This window comes from Lepisosteus oculatus, chromosome 25, assembly GCF_040954835.1.
Source record: "Lepisosteus oculatus isolate fLepOcu1 chromosome 25, fLepOcu1.hap2, whole genome shotgun sequence".
Lineage (NCBI taxonomy): Eukaryota > Metazoa > Chordata > Actinopteri > Semionotiformes > Lepisosteidae > Lepisosteus > Lepisosteus oculatus.
The window spans coordinates 7,896,726-7,917,308 of NC_090720.1; the positions used below are offsets into that span (position 1 = coordinate 7,896,726).

A 20,583-nucleotide genomic window follows, 5' to 3' on the forward strand; every position below is an offset into this window, starting at 1 on the left:
ATAACAGAATAAAAAATATAAAATTGTATCAGAACTCCTAGTTAAGACGAACATTAAATTAACAGATCAGCAGGGTTTTACGTGCAGTTCATTTTTTATAATGTGCCCAAATGCAATAGATATCAGAAAATTCACATTCGGTGTTTTAGAATGTCGGTAAATCACAAGGCGATGCAATTATCTGGGATTGCGCAGTTGGTGCAGTTAAATGAAAGGCTCGTTTTTTTTATTACGGCATCAAATAATTTTTCTTTATATGTGCGATTCGAAACTTTATATCCCATAACTTTATAAGTTTATATCCTCATTACTCATGCATAGCACTGGAGCTGTGTGTTTAGCAAGACTAGCGAGAACTCTTCACTCAAGTGTAATCTGGTTGGGACCCAACTTTGACACAGACCCTGACGTGAAAATGCACGGACAGAAATCACCCCTAAAAACGAGTGCAGTTTGACCTCCGGACACTAGGTGTCCCCAGGAGAGCTTGACATCTTTATAAGGCGATTCGCTATGTTTTGGTCATGTGCTTTGAGGTTGACAGGAAGCCTTGTTGAAAGTTCACAGGCACAAGGAAGCGCATATGCGTGCTGCTATTTGCTAGTAATGCCGACATCTAAGGGAGGAGAGCGCCGTGAAACAGAAAGCTGAAAAAAGCAAACACTGAGGATTCAGGCACCCCGCTGACAGCTAGCTGCCGTTTAGCTCTGACAAAAAGCCAAGGACAGCAGCACGATGTCAGACCATGTTGGTTGCCTAATTCACCTTACGTGACAGTTTCAGTGACAACCTTGTCTAAACCGCTGTGCACTGCCTGTGCGTGAAATTGAACTCCCTTCTTGTGGAAAGTAGTTTAAGGGCGGACCATTGGCTGAATCCCAAAGAAAAAGGTGTGTTTTTTTTTCTTTACCTGAGCTGGCGTGTCCTGACAGTTTGCCTGCTCTGTCCTCTCGGGACTCATGTTTCTTCCCCATCCACGGATGATCTTAAGAGCTACGCTTGAAGGAAACGCTCACCAAAATGGTAAGTTTCACATTCGTTTGTTGGGACAGTTCATTGAACTCGGCGGACGGCAGAAACTGGCGTCTCTGGCCGTCCTTGCGTTTTTCAAAACGTACATTTATTTGACGGTCATGTTGCTACCAAGACGGGTTTCGGGTTTTACGAGTATGTTATAACGTTACAAAATGCTGTTGACGTCTGGTGTCTTTGCTTATTTACACGTTAGCAAATACTAACGCAATTACCCACGTGTAGAACAGCCGTTTATTTTTGTTGGAAGCCATACTCGGATAAGATTTATGATAGTTAAGGAAAACGAACATGCCAATTCTCACGTTTATGTTCCAGACATGCTTGCGTAAGATCGGGATAGCCTAGCTTTTCTACATCTGGCGTTTCAACACGCTAGTCGAGTACTGCCCATTTTGCTCTCTAAGGTTCAAAACTGTCGTGTTAAAATAGTCAAGGAATTCAATCCAGCAACATACATGACTGCCTACGAAGTAAGCGGGAAGTAATTGTGTTCCAGAAAGCCGGGAGGTGTATTGAAATTGCATGAATTTGTCTCCAGGGTTGCAGAGCTTGACCATCATTCCGATACAAGTAATTCTGGTCAGCTGTAGCTATTGAGAGTTACTAGCCAATATCAGCATTTGCAAGAGGCTTATGCACGTACATTAGTGTACTGTATATCTGGACAAGAAAACGAGGCAACCATGCAAAAAAGTGACGAGTTAGAGGCAGTTTTGTAAAGAAAAGATTTTAAATCATCCAAACTTACACAGTTAATAAAAAATGATTTGTGACAAGTTGTGAAGGTTAATGAAAACGCTATGTAAGGACAAAGGTGCCAAATTCACTCTTTTTGTTTAACAGGTTATTTTGCTGAACACTGGAGGGTATCCTGTAATATTTTTGTATGTTCACATTGCTGCACATTTCTTGAGAAAATCTTAGCTGTAGCATACGCTTTCCTCTTAACCTGGGTGCTTTGTAACAGGTGTGTGTTTAACATTGCATTGGGAACTGACGACGAAGGTGGCGTGTCTTGGCCCAGGGAGAAGTAAAACATCTAACTTGTATAGAAATCAATAGAAACTGAAATATGACACTCAGGGCTGCTTGTGATCTTAAGTGTCTCTTCTATTCCTAGATTTTAGAGGGTGACTTGGAGAGCAATCGCTGAATCCCTGCTCTTCTACCTCCCATCACCCACACACCCCTTTTTCCAGTCCCTGGAATCTCACCATGTTGGAAGGTTTGGTTGCCTGGGTACTCAACACCTACTTGGGCAAATATGTCAGCAACCTTAACACTGACCAGCTCTCCATTGCTCTACTCAAAGGTACAGTTGTTTTCAGCTTTGTATTTTTGAGTTTACACAAAAACAAAATGTCAGAGATTTCTTTTTAGGTGGCTCTTGTTATAAGCTGGTCCTCTATGTCTTAGTCAATTACTTGTCTTAATTTATGTATTATTTACTGAAATCAAACTTGTTAGAAAATCAAAATAATTCCATAATAAAAATGAGTTTTATATGTTTACATGTGCATTCCTCCACTAGGTAAATTAGGTAAATTGCAATGTTAAACCATTTAGATTGTGGGGTATGATTGGATTGCTTCCTGTTTCTATGTCTGTTACTGTATGTTTCTTCTTGTTTCTGTTTCTTTCAAGTTAATAACTCACCCACAGCAATGGTGTGATGTGGTATATCAAAGATCTTTTTTCTGTTTCCATGTTTTCTCTAAAGACATCCGAACTCTAATAAATATGATTCAGCCGATAATGGAATCTGGTATGTGGCAGGTAAATTTTTAAGCCCTCATTAGAAGAGATGACTTCACAAATGGAGTCCTACAGTTTTTGAAACCTGTTACAACATAAAGTGTTTAAATAGTGTGTTGTAAAAGCTATATCTAAATCTCTAATTACAAACAGGTATGGTCATGTCAGCACTGATGAGTACAGTTGATTTGCAGTGGTGCAGTCACACTGGTGAATGTTTGTATGGAACATAGTTTCTTTTTTTTTTAATCACTTCAAATGTAATTTTAATGGACCAGCAAAGAAAGGTTACGAGAGACTGGACATTCAGGAAGGAAACCAGGTCACTGTTGAAAGTGTTCAGCTTAAGTGTGTGGTGCTTAGTCCAGGTTGTGGGTGTCTGCTTTTGACACAGCTGGTGTAAGGAAGAGTTGAGGTGTGGCTCCGCAGTTGTCTGTGAGAGCCCGTGTTTGCATTCGCTGAGAGTGTTGCTTGAATCTTTCTTTTATCTTGCAGGGGCAGTTGAATTGGAAAACCTTCCCCTTCGAAAGGATGCTCTTAGAGAGTTTGATCTACCTTTCGAGGTCAAAGCAGGTATGTTGATCTTTAATTTACCCCCCACACTTCATACTGCTTCCAGCGATTCATAAATCAGGCTGATAGTGATCGTCTTGTTCAGTTCAGTTTAGTGGCAATGTTTCAAGTGCAGCAGCTGTCCTCAGATAGGTTACAAAGACCGTTAAGTTTTTCTAAGGAAGTACAGTAGCTGAGTGGCCTAGCAATGAATGCCTAGGATTCAGTAAGTCATTTATCATCTGCGCCTAAAACATCTAGCGATGAGAACAGGCAAACAATCAATAAGATATTTCCTACCAATCAGAGACAAAATGTGAAAAATTGTGGTAAAATGAGTTGAATGTTTTATATGCTTCCGTTTGTATTGTCAGTTTTTAGTATGTTCTATTTAATATTTCACTATTACGGGACTAGCAGAACATGTAAAATTGTCTGTGCAGACAATTAAAATCTCATAGGTCAGCTTGGCAGCAGTGTTATACTGTACACTCAGGAGTGTGCCTGCCTGGATGCTTTAGAAAGACCAATAATTGAGATTTGGTCTTCTTTAACTAATAGACCTCTAATAGGTTCTTTGTTTCTCATTGATGGTATGGCACATAATTTTATAGGTCTCTGGGTGTATTTACTGTCATTAATAAATCTGATTTGTGCCCTTAACTTTAGGCCCTAATTGTAGATCCTCATCACTCATACTCCTAAACACACAAAAACAAACTGACAGATGTTGTATTTCAGAAATTTGTGGAGGCATTAAGCAAAATGTTTTCTCATGTTTAAGTAAAGCCAGAACAGGAGACAAGTAATACATTCCCTTTAAGGAAGTTATGCAATACTGAAAAGTGAAAATTGTGCTGCTTTCCTAACGCATGAGAGGCAGATGAGAGCTACAGGCAGTTATAAAACTGTAACACAAGTAAGCAGGGCACTTGATTTCTAAAACCTTCCCTGTGCTTCTTGCATGACATTCTTTTGGACTGCATTAGTGATAGTTTTCTCTCTGGTTTGTACTGTGGTACAAAGTTAATCACCCAGAAGAAATGACAGAATGTGTGTCTACTATTTTCCTGAAGAAGACTCCACGGCCGAAACGTTGTGTTTTCTCTCTTCTTTTTTCCAGCAAGGAATAAACCTATTACTTGTTACTATTTTCCTAGGCTCTTGTAAAAGGGTATTTCAGATTTGAATTTTGCATGAGCGTATCTGTAGCTGTCAACAAATAACAGTTCTGAGGTTTTCTCACCCTGGGTGTCCTACAGGTTTCATTGGGAAGATCACCCTCCAGATCCCATTCTACCGGCCTCACAGTGACCCCTGGGTCATCTGCATGTCCCAGCTGCACCTGATCGTTGGCACAGCCCACCCCCAGGAGTATGAGGAGGAGAGGGAGCAGGAGGCAGAGCGGGAGTACAAGAAGAAGCTGCTCCAGGCCCTGGAGGAGAAATGGAAGGTGAGAAGAGACGCAACACAAGGTGAAAGCGAGCAGGAAGGGCTGACAGGCAGGCAGGGATTAGATAATGAACAAAATTAAATGAAACAGTACAGGAACTATATCTGACCTTTCCCCTTTTGAATATGTGACCAGTTCCATCATGTTGAATGTAGCAAGGCATGGTTTTATTTGGAAAAACCCTTGGTACTGGGGACTGTCTGGTTTAAATTGAGATTAGGTGGACTGAAATAAAGATGCAAGTCTAGTTTCCATTTACATATATATAGTATGTACTGTCTGATACATTCTGTGATTTGTTCAAGCTGTTTCATTCATGTCAGCAGCATGCTTTTGCTTCCTGATGCTCCAGTAGAAATCTGAACTTTGAGGCTGAAGCTGGAGGGCATTGGTGGGGACTGGCATGCTATAAATGCAAAAGAAACAGAAGACATTGTTTGGTAATGAGGGCATTCAGTGAAAGAGCAGCTGGGAAATGATCAAGGCGAAATTTGTCAAGAAGCACTGATTTTATCATCTCAAGTAATACACTTTGTGTCCTACGCCAACAGAGCGAATGCCAACAGAAAGGAGAGTCCTACTGGTATTCAGTCACTGCATCTGTGGTTACTAGAATTGTGGAGAACATTGAGGTATGTAATGAGAGGCACTGCTGTATCATAATCACTAACACAACAAAGCGAAAGAGGAAATGGCCCTCAATTAATTTTGTATTATTAGTGAGGTGTAGTTTGCACTTTATCACATGCATGTTAATTATTAATGAGGTTTGGTATATAAAGGGCTTTCAAAGTGTTAGTGGGAGTTAATGGGAGGATTTAGGAAGAAGTCAGAATACTGCCTTGAGTTGAGTATTAATAGAGAAGGGAGGATCTCTTTCAAGAGTCTTTTAAGTGACACATCCAGCATGAATTGTGTGATAAAGCCTCCTGCACTGTTTTATGAACTCGTATCCCTACAGTCACCTTACTGAAGGGTTGGTTTGTCACACAGTGTATTTACCTTTTCTCTTTATAGCTGAAGATACAGGGTGTTCACCTGAGATTTGAGGATGAGTCTTCCAACCCGGAGAAACCTTTTGCGTTTGGTGTGTGCATTAAGAGTGTATCAGCGCAGAATGCAACCAAAGAACCGGTAAGAGGGGAGTGCTAGACTCAGAGCCTGGGCTTGCCAGAACTCTAGTTCCAAAGTTAATGATTTGGTCTTAAATTCTCAATTTGCAAATGCAACATTAATTGAGAAAATAAGCTGACAAAAGCACACAAATTAAAATAGAATTATAAGATCTTTATGATTCCAAGGCAGCAATTAATTCTTACGAAAGATTAGATTAGCATAGTACTTTCAGACAGTGGAGAAAATTGTAGAAGTTAAAGTGGAGTGCTGATGTCATTAAATGTAGCAGTTTATGATTATAAATCATCATGTGGATCAAGGTAAATTTAAACTATTTTTAACATTTAAAAATTAGATGTTTATAGACACTGTATATTGTAAGCATGAGAGGTGACTCAACAGACTTATCCCTTCTCTTCTCATACAAATATGCTGAGCATGAGATACTCAGACTGCTAGCTGTAGCTAACATTCCATAGTGTTCCGGTCTAACAGGCCATTCAACAGTGTGAAGCACCAAGCTTATTGAATGCACCCTTGAATTTTGTAGAAAAAACTCAACATGGTAAAGATTCTAGCACTGTTTATGCTGGTTTACGCAAATATTTGATGTGATAAGGTCACAATTGTGGTTGTCCATGAAAGTATTTTTTAAAGCCACTGACATTGGAAAAAAATGTCTAAAATCAACAGCATGGTAGAGCTATGCATCAGTGCTTCATTCATACCTTTTTTAACAGTGTTATTTTCCATACAATAGCAGAAAGAACACACAATGTCAACATACAAAAAGAGAAAAGTGTCAAAATAAATAGGTTTTTAATATAAGACGTCTGACTATTCTGTTACCCTTTCTGTAACATCACTGATGATAAACAGTTGTGAGTTTCAGTGGTCAAACCCGAACGAGAGCACATTTGTGATAGAGGGGGTTTAGAGCAATCTTTTGGAACTGCTGATACAGTATTACTTACTCTTTTGCAAATTTAAAGAAATTTAGCTGGCAAGCTGGGTTTTAAGTGAATTGAAAATAAAGATACCAGATTCCAGTCAGGACTGTAACCAAATTTCTCTGATTATGTGTCCTACATAATGATAACTGGGAGGGAACTGAAAGACCTTGTAGTAAGTGGTGATGTAGGTCAGCTACAAGGTAAGAGCAGTTTCCTCAGGCACCCAGAAGATTCTACGATGATAACATCGGATGCGATGATAAAAAAGGATGATAGAAATCCAGGGAGTGCACAGGCCCAAATCATAAGCATTTATTGCAGACCACTTTGAATGAAGTACTGACTTATTAGTTTTGCTGAGGAGGTACTGATTGAGACAAAGCTCTGGAGATTGATTAGATCTGTACTCACCTTATTCCTTTCATTCTCATTGATTTGTGTGGTGGTTATAAAAGAAAGTTGAAATATAAATTATAATGACCAAAATGTATTTCAGCTAAAATATCTTGAAATTGTTGTCACTGTTATTGCCTTCTTTTCTCTTAGGCCCAGAAGTTGCTGCGACAGAAGCGGCTGGAGATTGAGGAGTTCAGTGTGTACTGGGATACCGAATGCGTCATGCTGGGTAACCTCCCTCCATCAGAGATTCAGGTAGAACATGCAGCTTTAGACATTGAGCTGGCATGACAGAAACCTTGCCACTGCATAGTTTTGACTACAGCTTGAAATGCTTAAAAGCAAGACATGGTGTTCATGTGTCTTGCTCCTGGTGTTATGGAATGTGACTGTGTTGTGTGAGCTTTAGCCATACAAAATGAGATTTTGCCCCATTTACCATCCAGGAGGCGATGGCCAAATGCATGCAGAGCCGTGAGCACCAGTACGTCTTTGAGCCTGTGTGTGCCTCAGCTCTGCTTAGAAGAAATGCATCCAAAGAACCCCTGCGTTCCCGTCACAACCCACGCATCGAAGGCCAGGTCCAGCTGGAACCTCTGTCCCTCCGTCTTTCGCAGGTAGGCAGCATTCCCTAAAGGGCTGGGTTCCAGTCCTCTTTCTCTTCTGTGTTTTGGTTTGGATTTTCTCCACTTATGGGACGTGTAACTAGTTGTGACTGGACTCTAGTCTCCAGATAGTGCTCTGAAGTCAGTGACAGTGTTATTCCTTGTCTGTATGCCCTCCCCACCAGTTTTCAGCTGGGTCTTGGGGTCACTCAGTTTAGATAGTGAGTATAGATAGTGATATCTACATAAACAATGATCAGATCTAGTTCTTGAAAGCTGCTGGATCTTAAATACCCAATTTACAATTACTTGGTCTTTTTGCAGCTGAGCATTTAAAGAGCCTTGTAAAAGCTGTAAGATTCATGTCTTCGATGCTAAATTTTAGACACTCCTGAAGTAAGTAAAACAAGATCACTGAGAGTGTGTTGTGACCAAAAGTGAAACATAAAATAATGTAATTTAGGGAAGTAGATTCCAGTTAGAGGGTCTAGGAATTACTTAGTCACCTCAGTTGCATGCATAAGGAGGCCCATGTTTCTCTTCTTAGGTACAATACCAGCACCAAAAGTAGAACAGAATAAAATAATGTAATTTAGAGAAGTAGATTCCAGTTAGAGGGTCTAGGAATTACTCAACTCACCTCAGTTGCATGCATAAGGAGGCCCATGTTTCTCTTCTTAGGTACAATACCAGCACCAAAAGTGAAACAGAATAAAATAATGTAATTTAGAGAAGTAGATTCCAGTTAGAGGGTCTAGGAATTACTCAACTCACCTCAGTTGCATGCATAAGGAGGCCCATGTTTCTTTTCTTAGGTACAATACCAGCAGATCATGGCTTTCCTCAAGGAACTTGACCGGAGAGAAAGAGAAGTGCTGTTTCGCCAATGGAAGCCTAAAGTCCCAGTGATGGGGAAGTGAGTTCATCTTTTCAATTTAGTCTTTTCTGTAGCACTATCTGTACATATAAAACATAAACAGTCAGCCCATAAACATTTTATCGTTGTGTTAAGGATCTGACTAAGTAAGCCTTGTGAAGTATAAATTTGTGTTTATTTTCTACTTTTACACATTTTGTATTTCTTTGTTGTGTAAGACAGCTAAACGTATTTGTCAGTGAAGTATTCTGTGAAAGATGTTTTAGTGACATGAAAAGGCATTAATTGGGAAAAATATATTGTCATCAACATAAAAATGAACATTTTCTTTCATCTTATCACAATAAATGCCCTTATCAGTGCAGTGCATTTAAGATCACTTTACTGGCCATATACAATTTCTTGTATTAGGAATTTGTCTTTTTGCTTACTCTAACTTGCTCCCCATGAGACACAGACTGGGAGAGAAGCTTGTGGTCAGAGCACAGGGTCAGCCATTTATACAGCACCCCTGGAGCAGCTGGGGTGAAGGGCCTTGTTCAGGGGCCCAACGGAGTAGGATTCCTCTGCCGGCCGCGGGATACAAACCGGCAACCTTCCAGCCACAGGCGCAGATCCTTAGCCACAGTGCCACTGCACTGCCCTTTGCAGTATATTATAGCATTACAACAACAGATAAAGGATTTGTGTGCAAAATATTTTACGTCCAGGAAGCCAGGCTGTTACAGATGATGTCAATAATGGCTTCATTTGTATAGTCGAGGTACATTATAATTGTCTGTGCGCAGCTGCCGGGAATGGTGGTTGTTTGCCATCAATGCCAACTTGAGTGCGATCCGGGAACAAAGGCGTCGCAGTAACTGGGACTTCGCCCTGCGGAGGGCACGTGATGCCCAGCTGTACACCAACCTGTACTTCCAGAGGCTGAAGGGAGTCGGTCTGAGCACCGAGGAGGAGGTATGAGTCCAGAGCTTGGATCCCTTACATAGCGTGAGTCAGCTAATGTAGCCACTTGTTTCAAAATAACAAAATCAAAAGGTTTTCTATTGATAGCAGTGTGGGTTGCTTTCATTTGATGCTTTCATCCAAAACTGCTTACATTTCTGCCAGTTTATACAAGTGGGCATTTTACTGAAGCTACCTTTACTAATGTAAAGGAACAAGTAACAGGTTTATTCCATGCTGAAATGAGAAGAAAGGAAACAGAACATTTTTCACACACCCGAAGAAGGCTCCACTGCCGAAACGTTGTTTCCTTTCTTCTCTTTTCAGCATGGAATAAACCTATTACTTGTTCTTTTGCAGCCTACGCATGCTGACGCAGCTACCCACCTGAACTACTTTTACTGATGTATGTTGCTTAAGCATCCAACATCAGTTCTCCACCCAGGATTTGAACTTACACCCTCCTAATTCTGAGTCTAGAGTGCTATCCCATTCTCCAGAATGCTCAACTCAACAGTGTTATTCACACATGCACACAAAGCATGATATGTTCCTCAAGTGGTTACGTTGACTTAGTTGCTGACTTAACCCTGCATTAGAGAAGCTGAAGGAGATGCAAGCTTGCATTCTTATATTGTTGGCCTGTTCAGATATTTTTCCCATTAAAATTATGTGACCATGGGGTTTGTGTTTGTGGTGAATGACAGTTCACATAAAAGGTTGCATCAGTGAGGTTAGTGGTGACATAATGCTTCCATGTTCTGATTTGTAAGTATGCAGGTTTTTTTTTTCTTAACACTGGTGCATTCTTTTCATGACGTATTTGACTGAACAGGCCAGATTACTTCACATGCAGCATTCATGTAAAAAGCATAGCAGGACTTTTTATGGTAAATATTGAAGACTGGTGCAGTTTGTTCTAAATCATGTGCACTAACTTGTCATTGTGCAGGAGGAATTGGAGCGGGTGGAGAATGAGCAGAGCCTGGAAGAGCTTAAGTGCTTGCGAGAGATTGTCCACGACCGCTTCCGCAAACAAGAAGAGATAGCAGAGGCAAGCTGGGATACATTGGGTACTTTGGTGTTCAGGGAGTATGTCCATCATGGACTTTGAGCCAAATTCTGTAAATGGAAAATCTGATAATATAGTTTGTAGCATAAAATGTGGACGTAGGGCTACAGGAATTTGGGATTGTTGCCGAGCTGAGAAAACATCTCATAATTATTTCTATTTTTACTAATAATTATTATTAAGCACAAGCCTTGAATATGCATAATTGCATCCTGTTATGTTTACAATATAATCCCAACTACATAGGGAATGCAATTTTGATTTATGCGAGTTAACAATTTAAGCATTAACCATTTCAAATTGAGAACTGACTTCGAAAGCAATTATGATGTATAGATTATGTACTGAGTAGTTAGCTTCCAGAATACAGGGAACAAACCACAACATTATAGCTGAACAGCAGGGGAGAAGTGACATGGAGTGCTACTAACCATGTTTTTCCATTCAACACAGAGCGTGCGGGAGTCCATCTCTGAGCCCCCCAGCCGGTCTCCTTCTGGATCCATCCCCAAGAGTGGCAGCACAGGCATGATCCAGTACCTGCAGTCCTGGTTTCCAGGGTGGGGTGGCTGGTATGGCGAGTCTCAGAGTCCTGAGCCAGGCGTGGAGGGCCCGGGCGTGGTGCCTGAAGGGCTGCTTCCTGGCCAAGAGACGTGGGACATACTGGGTGAGAGATAGCATTGGGTACAGGGGTGTAACATCTGGCTGGGGTCACCTCTTTTCAGTGTTCCATTTGCTTTATTGATAGCACAATTGCTGAATCCATTTTGAATTAACTGACCAAATGAATGTTTGAGTTTTTAATATAGATGCTTTTTTATTTTCAAGCACATAAGAACAGTTTCAAACGATATTAAGCCCTTTGTCACATACAGTTTCTAGTAGAAAAACACTTGGCTTTTTCAGAAGTATCCTCTTCTATGCCAGTGTTCTAATTGTGTAGTTTATAGTTTGTTTTTTTTATACCAAAATCCTTCACTTGACTAAATTAAACATCTGCCACATATATGCACAATAAAATTTTATTTCGATATTTCTGATTTTGTTTGCTGCTTCTACAGTGCTTACCAGTCCTCCTAATATATCATCATAACATTTGATTTTACGGACTGTACTAGAATGTAGATCTTTGATATAAATTGGGAAGAGCAGTGGTCTTAATACAGATCCCAGAGGTACTCCACTAATCACACTAACCCAGTTTGAACACTCACTCCATAGTTGTGCCTCTGTTTTCTGTTATTAACCAATTCTCAAATGCATGCATTTTTCCTGAATGCCTACCTCCTGTAATTTGAAAATTAATTCTTCATGAGAAACTTAATCAAATGGCTTCTGAATGCATAACTTCTCTACTTCTAGATGCATCATATCATATGTTCATGTGTATCAAATGCTTTTGAAGTATAACATGTTATTTCAAACATAATAAACATTAAATACAATAGATATGTCTTCTTGACAGTATTTATGTGCTGTTTAACCAGGAACTTGGTTCAGATGCAAATGATATTTTTCAGCGGATACAGAAGAACTCTTTGACCCTCTCGAAGACTCCCAAACTCTGAACAGCGTCACTCGGAGGGACCATCTCTTTGCACGGTTGGACTTCCTGCTGGAGAAGGGAGAGATCACCCTTCTCCACCGGGACAGGAGGAGCCTCTTGCCCCAGGAAACTGGATTCATCCAGTTGGAGTTTTCAGGTATACAGCTGAAACTGATGCTCTGTTTCAAACATGCACCCTAATCCTATAAACTGATATCTTTGTCTCACGGCCCCTGTAGATCGCTAGAACCCTGCTTCAGTCCAGTTCCATGTGGCTTCTCTGACAATCCCATCTCAATCCTTGCAACCAAAAGCATATCAGGGTCTAGAACCCTATAGGTTCATAATGCATAAAAGTAGTACTATTTTCTAAAGAATCTAATTTTTGTATGATTAATATGTAGCCAGCAGGCCAGTGTGGCCTCATGTACTCATTGTGCCCATGTTTGAGAAATATGAACCCTGAACCATTTTAAATGTTCCCCAAAGTGCTTACTAATATGCATTTTTAACTACTTCAGAGTACTCAATTCACATTTCTATGATTGCACATGGTGCATTTGAGAGCTTGACAGATTGTCTCCTTTCAGGGGTGAAGATTGGAGTGGAGTCTCTTCCTCGCACTGAGTCCTCACTGCTTTCCGTTAAGCTTGAGGGGCTGTTTCTCAGAGACCTTGCCACACAGGGCACCATCTTCCCTTTCCTCGTGTCCCCTAAGCAGGTGAGAGCGGTGAGCAGGAGGAAGGTGGCATGCTAGCTAATTATTTGTAGAGCTATGCTCGGTCCACAGTGCATTGCATTATAACTATGCGTTAATTACGGTGCATCTTCATGGAGATTACAGAATAGTATCAGATGGGCTATAGTATCTGCCAGTGAGTAAAAGTATCACTTTGCATCTTCCATTACACAAAGATGTAATTCCATAAGTATTCGGTCTAGTTACACACAGCTTCTCAATGTTTTTTATTCTAATTAATTTTTATTTATATGCTTTGTTATTTATTCTTGTTCAACATGTTCTTCAGAAGTAATCCAAGGGAACGTTTAAGAATCTGAACAAAGGAGATGTTCATTCACATTTCTGAGTTAAAGTACATGAGGCATGCCGAGTCTGAAAAACATGTTCAATGTTATTTGTGTGCCAAATGTCTTGATAGTTCAAAACATGATTGAATAATCCTTATATATAGTCCTCAATCAGTTTAAAACCGGCTAAAGAATATATGACTGATTCCATATACTCTGTTAGTTATAAAAATATGAAGTAATTCTTTATATTTTCAGGCGGTTTTTTACATTTTTCTAAAACTACTCAAATATTTCAGTATATTTATAAATGTTACTGCTTAAAACAATAAAAAAACTTTAATTTTAAATTGAAGTTCTTTTGACCATTTTTACCATTCTTAGAACAAGGTTGTTGGGGCATTCAATCAACCGTTTGGCCCAGCTAGTGGTTCAGATGTTCCTGTATCAGGTAAGACTGTTATGTTGTATTCATTGCAAAGCACGTTCATTTTTTCTTCCTGAAGTCAAATTAGTTGCAGTGGTGTATTTGCAGGACTTCATATCTAATTCTTCCTTGCAGAACAAGTCTATGATAGCTAAAATATACTTGTTATTCATCAAATTGGAAATTGGAAAGTGCTTCAAAAAAAGAGACCCCCATGGACCTAAAAAAACGTATTGAAACTTGGGCGTGTGTCATTCTCCTTTATCCTTGCATTTTATTTATTTATTTTTTATAGGGAGTTACTTTTGTAAGAAAAATCTTTAACATCGTGTTACTTACCATTGCAGTTTTCCTTGAAACGAAAAAATAAACTTTCTCCTGTACGGTTCACACGGAGAACACAAGAAGTCACATTTTTTTAAATTTTATTTGCTGTGTTTACAAAGAAAGATACACTCTTCCAAACAATGATGTGCTTGTGAAGAAAAGGAAATCGAGATTAAATTGTAGGTAAGCCACTGATGTAACAGTTTCCTTATCCCATTCTGTAGTTTGATTCATTGCCTGCTTTATTCTGTTATGGTCTCAGCCCCAGATGTGGAGACTACAACGCCCCCTGTCTTTGAAATGATTTATGAGCGCAACCCAGCAAGAAACAACTTTGAGAGGCGCCTTGAGGTCACCACGAGTCCTCTTAACATCATCTACAGCCCACAGGCAATCAAGAAGGTGGCTGACTTTTTCTACAAAGGTCGAGTCCACACTTCAGGTACAGTAGGTCCATACGCTAAGGCTCGGGATGAGATACCAGAAATTCTGGATTTAAGGACTTAAATTTACAGTTCTATATAAAATGTTTCAAAATAAATAATTGCATTTATATGTGGTTTCCCCATCACTGTGTTTTATATCCAAAATGTGCCGAAGAAGATGACAACAAAGTAACGGTACTTTCAGGGAAGGACATTTCTTTCTCACATAGAACATTGCAACCATTCTGTGCAGACATTGTATCAAGAAGTGAAACACATGCAAGAAAATAAATGTCGATTGACTTACATTTTTATTCAGACATGTAGAGGCAACACTTCTAGAATTTGGATTAAAATGTATTATGTATCATGTAAGATACCTGTCTGTCCTGTAATGCAATTTTCTTTAACTTGTTAACTTCTTATTGTATCAAGAGGTCCTCTGATCATTTTAGTGCCTGACAGGTAATGCACTATGCTTCATAAACTTGGACATATTCTATAAAGACATAAGGTGGTTGTTTCTTATTGTTTGGATGATAGCTACTCATTTTACTCTTCCCAGGATTTGGATATCAGTCTGAGTTGGAGCTCAGAGTAGCAGAGGCAGCCAGGAGGCAGTACAACAAGCTGAAGATGCAAACAAAAGCTGAGATCCGGCAGACAATTGATCAGCTCCTTGTGGGAGAGTTTATCGTAAGGCAGCCCTCCTAACTGTATTTTACTTAAACAAGATAATGTTAATTCCTTGCACCTATATAGATTTGATGTGGCTTCTTTATAGAGCTCTGTTTTGATTTTGGACAGTTCTTTGGATAAGCGCAAAAACACATCTGTTTTTCTGGGTATAAAAGTATTTATAAGATGCTGCTTACAACAGACCTTCAGTGCAGTCAAGTATGAGTTCATTCATTTAATGTTGGATACAAAAAAATAATTTAGCTACAGGTGTAATTTGTTGACAAATTTGATGTTTTTGACAAGTGGGTCAGCAGCTTGCAAGTATTTTTCCTTTGATTATGCTGTAATTCTAGGGAATAATAAATTTGGCTTTCAAGATATGACTAATTAGATGTACTGTGTTGAACTGCAGCAGCTCTGTGCTTTTGTGACTAAAAAAATAGAAATGAATGAGTATAATGCCACAACTAAAATATGTAAGAACAAAAGACTTAAAACAAATCTCATAATAGTAACTGCACATCTCTCGGGTGAGTGCTATGCTTCCATGGTAGATTAAGGAGTCTCCTTCTGTTTGATGTATTAATTTGTTTTGGGGGTTAGCTTAAGGCTGTTGCTGTCTAATTAAGAGAGCGTGTTACACCCACAGTGTATACTTCTCCTTTATAGTTCTAGCAGTTATCCTCAGGTTCACTGTGTCTGTTTAATTTTAATGATCGAGGTGGTAGTTCAATCCTCATTCATCAGCCACCAAGGTTTCAGCAAGTAAGCAGAGTATTCTCAGTTGAGTTTTTTACAGAAGCAATTAAAGCAAGACCACTAATAAATCTTGTGTGTTTAGAGTCTCCTTTGGCTTTGACATTTTACCATTTAGTGCTGCTGTTTTGTACCTCTGCCTCATCAAACACACACACATTTATGGCCTTAACCCTGAATTGCTTAGGCTTTGCATGGAATGTTGTGGCTGTTCTGATTTCTAATCTTATTTCTCCTTGTAGGAAAATAGTAAGCGCTGGACCCTGAAGCTGGATATATGCGCTCCTCAGGTGATCTTTCCTGATGATTTCCAGTCCAAAGACCCCATGTTGGTTGTAGTGGATTTGGGGAGAATTCTTCTCACCAACTCACAAGGTACCAGACTGTTAGCTTTTCTTTTCTCTTTGTAGTGTGTATTTTAGGTACTGCTTTTACACATCACTTAGAATTGTAAAATCTCTTTTCTAGTCATTTAAAAAATATGAGTAGAAAGTACAGTGCCTTGCAAAAGTATTCAGATACTTGCAGTCTTTACATTTTGTTGCTTTAAAGCTTGACACCTTGGAATTAGCAATTTATGTTTGTTACATTAACAACATACTTCCAAGCAAAACAAAAAAAAGTGTATATACTTAACTAATATGAAAGGAAAAATGGATTACATCAGTATTCAAACCCTGTACTGCGACAAACCTAAATTAGTGGTTCTTATGATTTAATAATAAAAACAGTTGTTTCTTTTAGATTCCTTAGATGGGTAGTAGATTTCAAGCAAAGATGAATGAATACTAGAGAGCTTTCAAAGAAAGTCAAGGATAAGGTTATTGAAAAACACAGATCAAGAGAAGCTTACAATAAAGTCTCTGAATACATGAACACAGTCTTCTTAATTATCTAGGCATGCGAGGTGCATTATACCACCCAGACACTGCCTACATCAGACCTGAGCAACCTCCAACCTAAGCAACTGGGTGGGAGGAAACTGAACATTGAACAACAGAGCTTAATGTTTGAGTTGGGAGAAAATATGGATCATTTAACTATATTGAAGACACCTCAGGAAACTTACCTCAATTTCCTCATAGGGTTTGCAAAAAGTATTTAGGTCATATTTCAGATGTATAGTAAGGAGTTTTCTTGCCAGATGAGATAGAATTTTGTAACCCCCGAAAGTCTTCAGTTTGGTCATTTAGGTGTTGAATATAAAAATTAAGTTATAAAATGTGTATGCAGCATTTTGAGATTTCTCAAAATGGAACCCCATAGAAAGGGCTTGAATGCTTTTTCAAGGCACTGTATTCTGTTCTGATTTTATAAAACATAGCTATATAATAATGGAAAAGAAGAGCATTTGCAAGGTTTATGCTTTTATTCTGCTGCTTTTCTTTCCCTTTTTTCCCATATAGAAGACCTCAAAACAAAGTCGAGGATAACCCCGATGGAAGGAGAGGAGTTTAGTGACGATGAGTACCAGACACCTTTAGCTACACCCCCAGGATCTCCTCCCCCTGAGCCAGAAATAGAGGTCAAAGATGAAGGCAAAAGTCCTGACCACTCCACGTTGGAACTGGCTGAGAAATTTCCTCCATATTGTTGGAACCTGTATGAGAAATACTCCCTGTCTTTTTTAGACCTTCAAATTATGGTTGGTCATTACAAGGACAATTGGAAGCACCTACAGGAGAGTGAGGTAGGGCCCACACATGTGGTGGAGAAATTCAACGTCTTACTACAGCTTGAACAGCGGCTTCGCTACACTTCAGATCCTCAGCTTCCTGGGGCCGTACTATCAGGGACCCTCCCTGATCTCAAAGTGCATATCAACCTGGAGAAGGTGGCAGCCCTTCGGAGTTGTCTGGCCCGTTTGAACAGTCCAGACACACAAGAAATAGGTTCAGCAAAAACTGGAGACAGCAATAAGTCTTCTGATCCTTTGTTTTTGCGTCATGAGAGAATCTTCCAGAAGGATGAAAACCAGTGGAAGATGCAGGGATCAACCAAGAACCTTACCCAGAGCGTCATGACTCTTGAGCAGCACACCAGAGAAGTCCTGGTGGAGTCTAGACTTCTCCTTGCCGAGTTCAACATCAACTATATGCAGCTAGGTGTGGAGAGTGGTGGCCGTTACATCTCTGTTTTAAAAGTCTTTGGAACTAATGCCCACTTTGTGAAGCGGCCCTATGATGCTGAAGTCTCTCTCACTGTCCATGGACTCCTCTTGGTGGACACCCTCCAAACATATGGATCTGATTTTGACCTCTTGGTGGCTTCTCACAAGCATCTCAGCTTTGATGTCCCTACTGGCATCCTCCGGGAGAGTCAGCCACAGTCCCCTGTTACCCCTGACTCAAAAGCACCGGATTCATCTGCTATTCATGGTAGTTTCCCTCCTGGCGTCTCCTTTGATAAGATCTCACCTCTTCCTTCTGTCTTTAAGAACGAGGAAGCTCTCATCAAATTGGAGTACCAATTTGTTAGTTCCGACTGCCCATCTATGAACCTGGACAGTTCCCTTCAAGTGACCATCGTGCAAGTAAACAACCTGGATATTATCTTAAATCCAGAGACGATGGTGGAGCTTCTTAAATTCCTCCAGAAGTCGTTTCCCAGAGAGAAGGAGGAAAACAACTGGAGTTATTTTGCCCAGCAGCAGTTACCTCAGCCTCATATTGATGGTATGGGTCCAGAAGAGGTCTTCCAGTCTACATATGACCAGAACACAGAGGTGACTGTGGAAATTCACAGGCTGAATGTACTGCTCCTTCGTACTGTGATCACAGGTGCCGTGCTAGGTGGAGAGAAGAAAGGGATGAAGATTGCCACAGCTAGTGTGAATGGGACAAAAGTGAATGTCTCCATGGGAGGCCGACTGGATGTCAATGGGTCCCTTGGATCCCTACAGCTGGTGGATTTGACTCAGGAAGGTGGCAAAAGTCAATTTGTCATCAGCATTGGAAATGTGGAAAATGCTTCGAATTTTCCAGCGATGGATTTCTTTGACGTTGCTGGCACACCCTCGGAAGCCTTGAGGTTTCATCTTCTGGAAAGGACACGGGAAGAATGCTCACTTGAGCTTCAAATGGCTTCCTTGCACTACAACCATTCTGCCAAGTTCCTCAAGGAGCTCAGTCTGTCTGCCAATGAGGTGGAGGACAACTTCCGGTCCATGTTGAAGAGTGCAGCCTCTAAAGTGTCCACTGTGCTAGTCTCCAAAACTGCAGAGTACAGTGGCATGGTCTCTCTTTTTGAGACCCCATTGAAGAAGACCAGAGGGAGCTTCCCTTTTGAAGACGATGAACTTGAGGAAACCGAGGAGGAGCCCAAGTTGGATGCCTTCACTGTCAAGCTTATTCTCAATGTCAGTATTGATTCACCTGTGGTTTCCATTCCACGAAAGCCAGGCCACTCAGAGCTTTTGGTGGGACACTTAGGGAGCATCACCATCCGGAACTTTTTGGCTGGTCAAGACAACTCAGAGGGAAACAGGCTACAGGTAGAAGTTAGAGACATTAGGCTTTACTCCCTTAACACCAGCCACCTGGACTTGCGTAAGGCTCCTTGTGGTGACCGCAGCCTGTCTTCCAGCTCCGCTTCCCACAATGGCAGTATCAATCAGGAGGAGCCTCAGTTCACCCGCCATGACTTTTTTGAGTCACTGAACCTTGGAAAAGGTGAGCAATGTGATACAGATATATATCTGAGATATATCACACACACCAAGGGCTGATATTACACAGATAACATAGAATACATTAATAATGTATGGGTAGTAATGCTTTATAATGGAATGCGAGAGATTTAATTTGCATTGATCCTATCTAAATTGCTTTGCAGCCTTTCACATATTGAAAGACACCACCATCCAATTCACCCTAGAGAAAGTCCCCATTGATGAAGACTCGCAGCTTTCCTTCCTGTCCTCTGAAGAGTCCTTTCGTAGCACAGGCCTGCTAAAAATAGAGGGGAAATTTGTCAATACTGTGCAGGTAAACTGGCATTTCCCTCTTTAATTGGATGTATTATTTGTTTTTCTTGCTCCGTGTACCTTTTCCATTTCATGAAAGTCTGTTACTTCTGTAAACTTAGCTTTGATAGTTTTCTGTAATGTATTACACTTAAGAGCTGATGAAGCTAACAGCAGGGGAGCTCTGCCTGTACCTAATGACTGGCAATAGTTTTTTGTAATTTGTAATGCCTTGCTGTGATGTCACCCTGAAGTGCATTCTTGACATTTGCCACTTTAAAAAGTAAATTAGCAATTTTGGATTCCTTCCATTTTAGCATTGGACTATTCTACTTATCCTCACTTTTGTAAACTTAATGAGCATTGAGATTCCACATCTCAGAGGGGGTCTCTGTTTGCTATATGTTTCAGTCTATTTCTACTGTATTTCCTTATTTCAGTAGTGTCTTTATTACTGGAATTCACTTAAACCCTACTGCTTCATTTTTATTGTCTTCCTCTTTAAAGACCTGATTTAGTCTACTAATAGCGCCAATCATCTGAGATAGAAACTATGTGCAGGTGTGTTTGATAAGCATACTGTATCTTAGAGCCTGAGTGCTTCAAGGGAGTTAGCTCTTATTAAAGGCAAGTGTTATTTCAAGATGTTGGAGACAAAAAAATAAAGTA

General features: G+C 40.1%; 1 protein-coding gene across 3 annotated transcripts in view; it reads left to right on the plus strand.

Annotated features, from left to right (window-relative positions):
- The first annotated feature begins 932 nt into the window (after positions 1–932).
- Positions 933–20,583, plus strand: part of vps13d (vacuolar protein sorting 13 homolog D) — an 84,981-nt gene continuing 65,330 nt past the window's right edge. For all 3 annotated transcript variants that reach the window (XM_069184033.1, XM_069184034.1, XM_015337087.2), the window contains exons 1-20: positions 933–1,023; positions 2,156–2,347; positions 3,286–3,363; positions 4,605–4,795; positions 5,347–5,427; positions 5,813–5,929; positions 7,411–7,515; positions 7,707–7,877; positions 8,681–8,781; positions 9,531–9,699; positions 10,640–10,741; positions 11,213–11,426; positions 12,280–12,462; positions 12,896–13,026; positions 13,719–13,785; positions 14,351–14,530; positions 15,079–15,209; positions 16,193–16,325; positions 17,357–19,621; positions 19,785–19,936. In XM_069184033.1, coding sequence (XP_069040134.1) covers positions 2,251–2,347; positions 3,286–3,363; positions 4,605–4,795; positions 5,347–5,427; positions 5,813–5,929; positions 7,411–7,515; positions 7,707–7,877; positions 8,681–8,781; positions 9,531–9,699; positions 10,640–10,741; positions 11,213–11,426; positions 12,280–12,462; positions 12,896–13,026; positions 13,719–13,785; positions 14,351–14,530; positions 15,079–15,209; positions 16,193–16,325; positions 17,357–19,621; positions 19,785–19,936 — 4,668 coding nt within the window. In that variant the 5' untranslated portion in view covers positions 933–1,023; positions 2,156–2,250. The remainder of the gene's footprint in view (positions 1,024–2,155; positions 2,348–3,285; positions 3,364–4,604; positions 4,796–5,346; positions 5,428–5,812; positions 5,930–7,410; positions 7,516–7,706; positions 7,878–8,680; positions 8,782–9,530; positions 9,700–10,639; positions 10,742–11,212; positions 11,427–12,279; positions 12,463–12,895; positions 13,027–13,718; positions 13,786–14,350; positions 14,531–15,078; positions 15,210–16,192; positions 16,326–17,356; positions 19,622–19,784; positions 19,937–20,583) is intronic.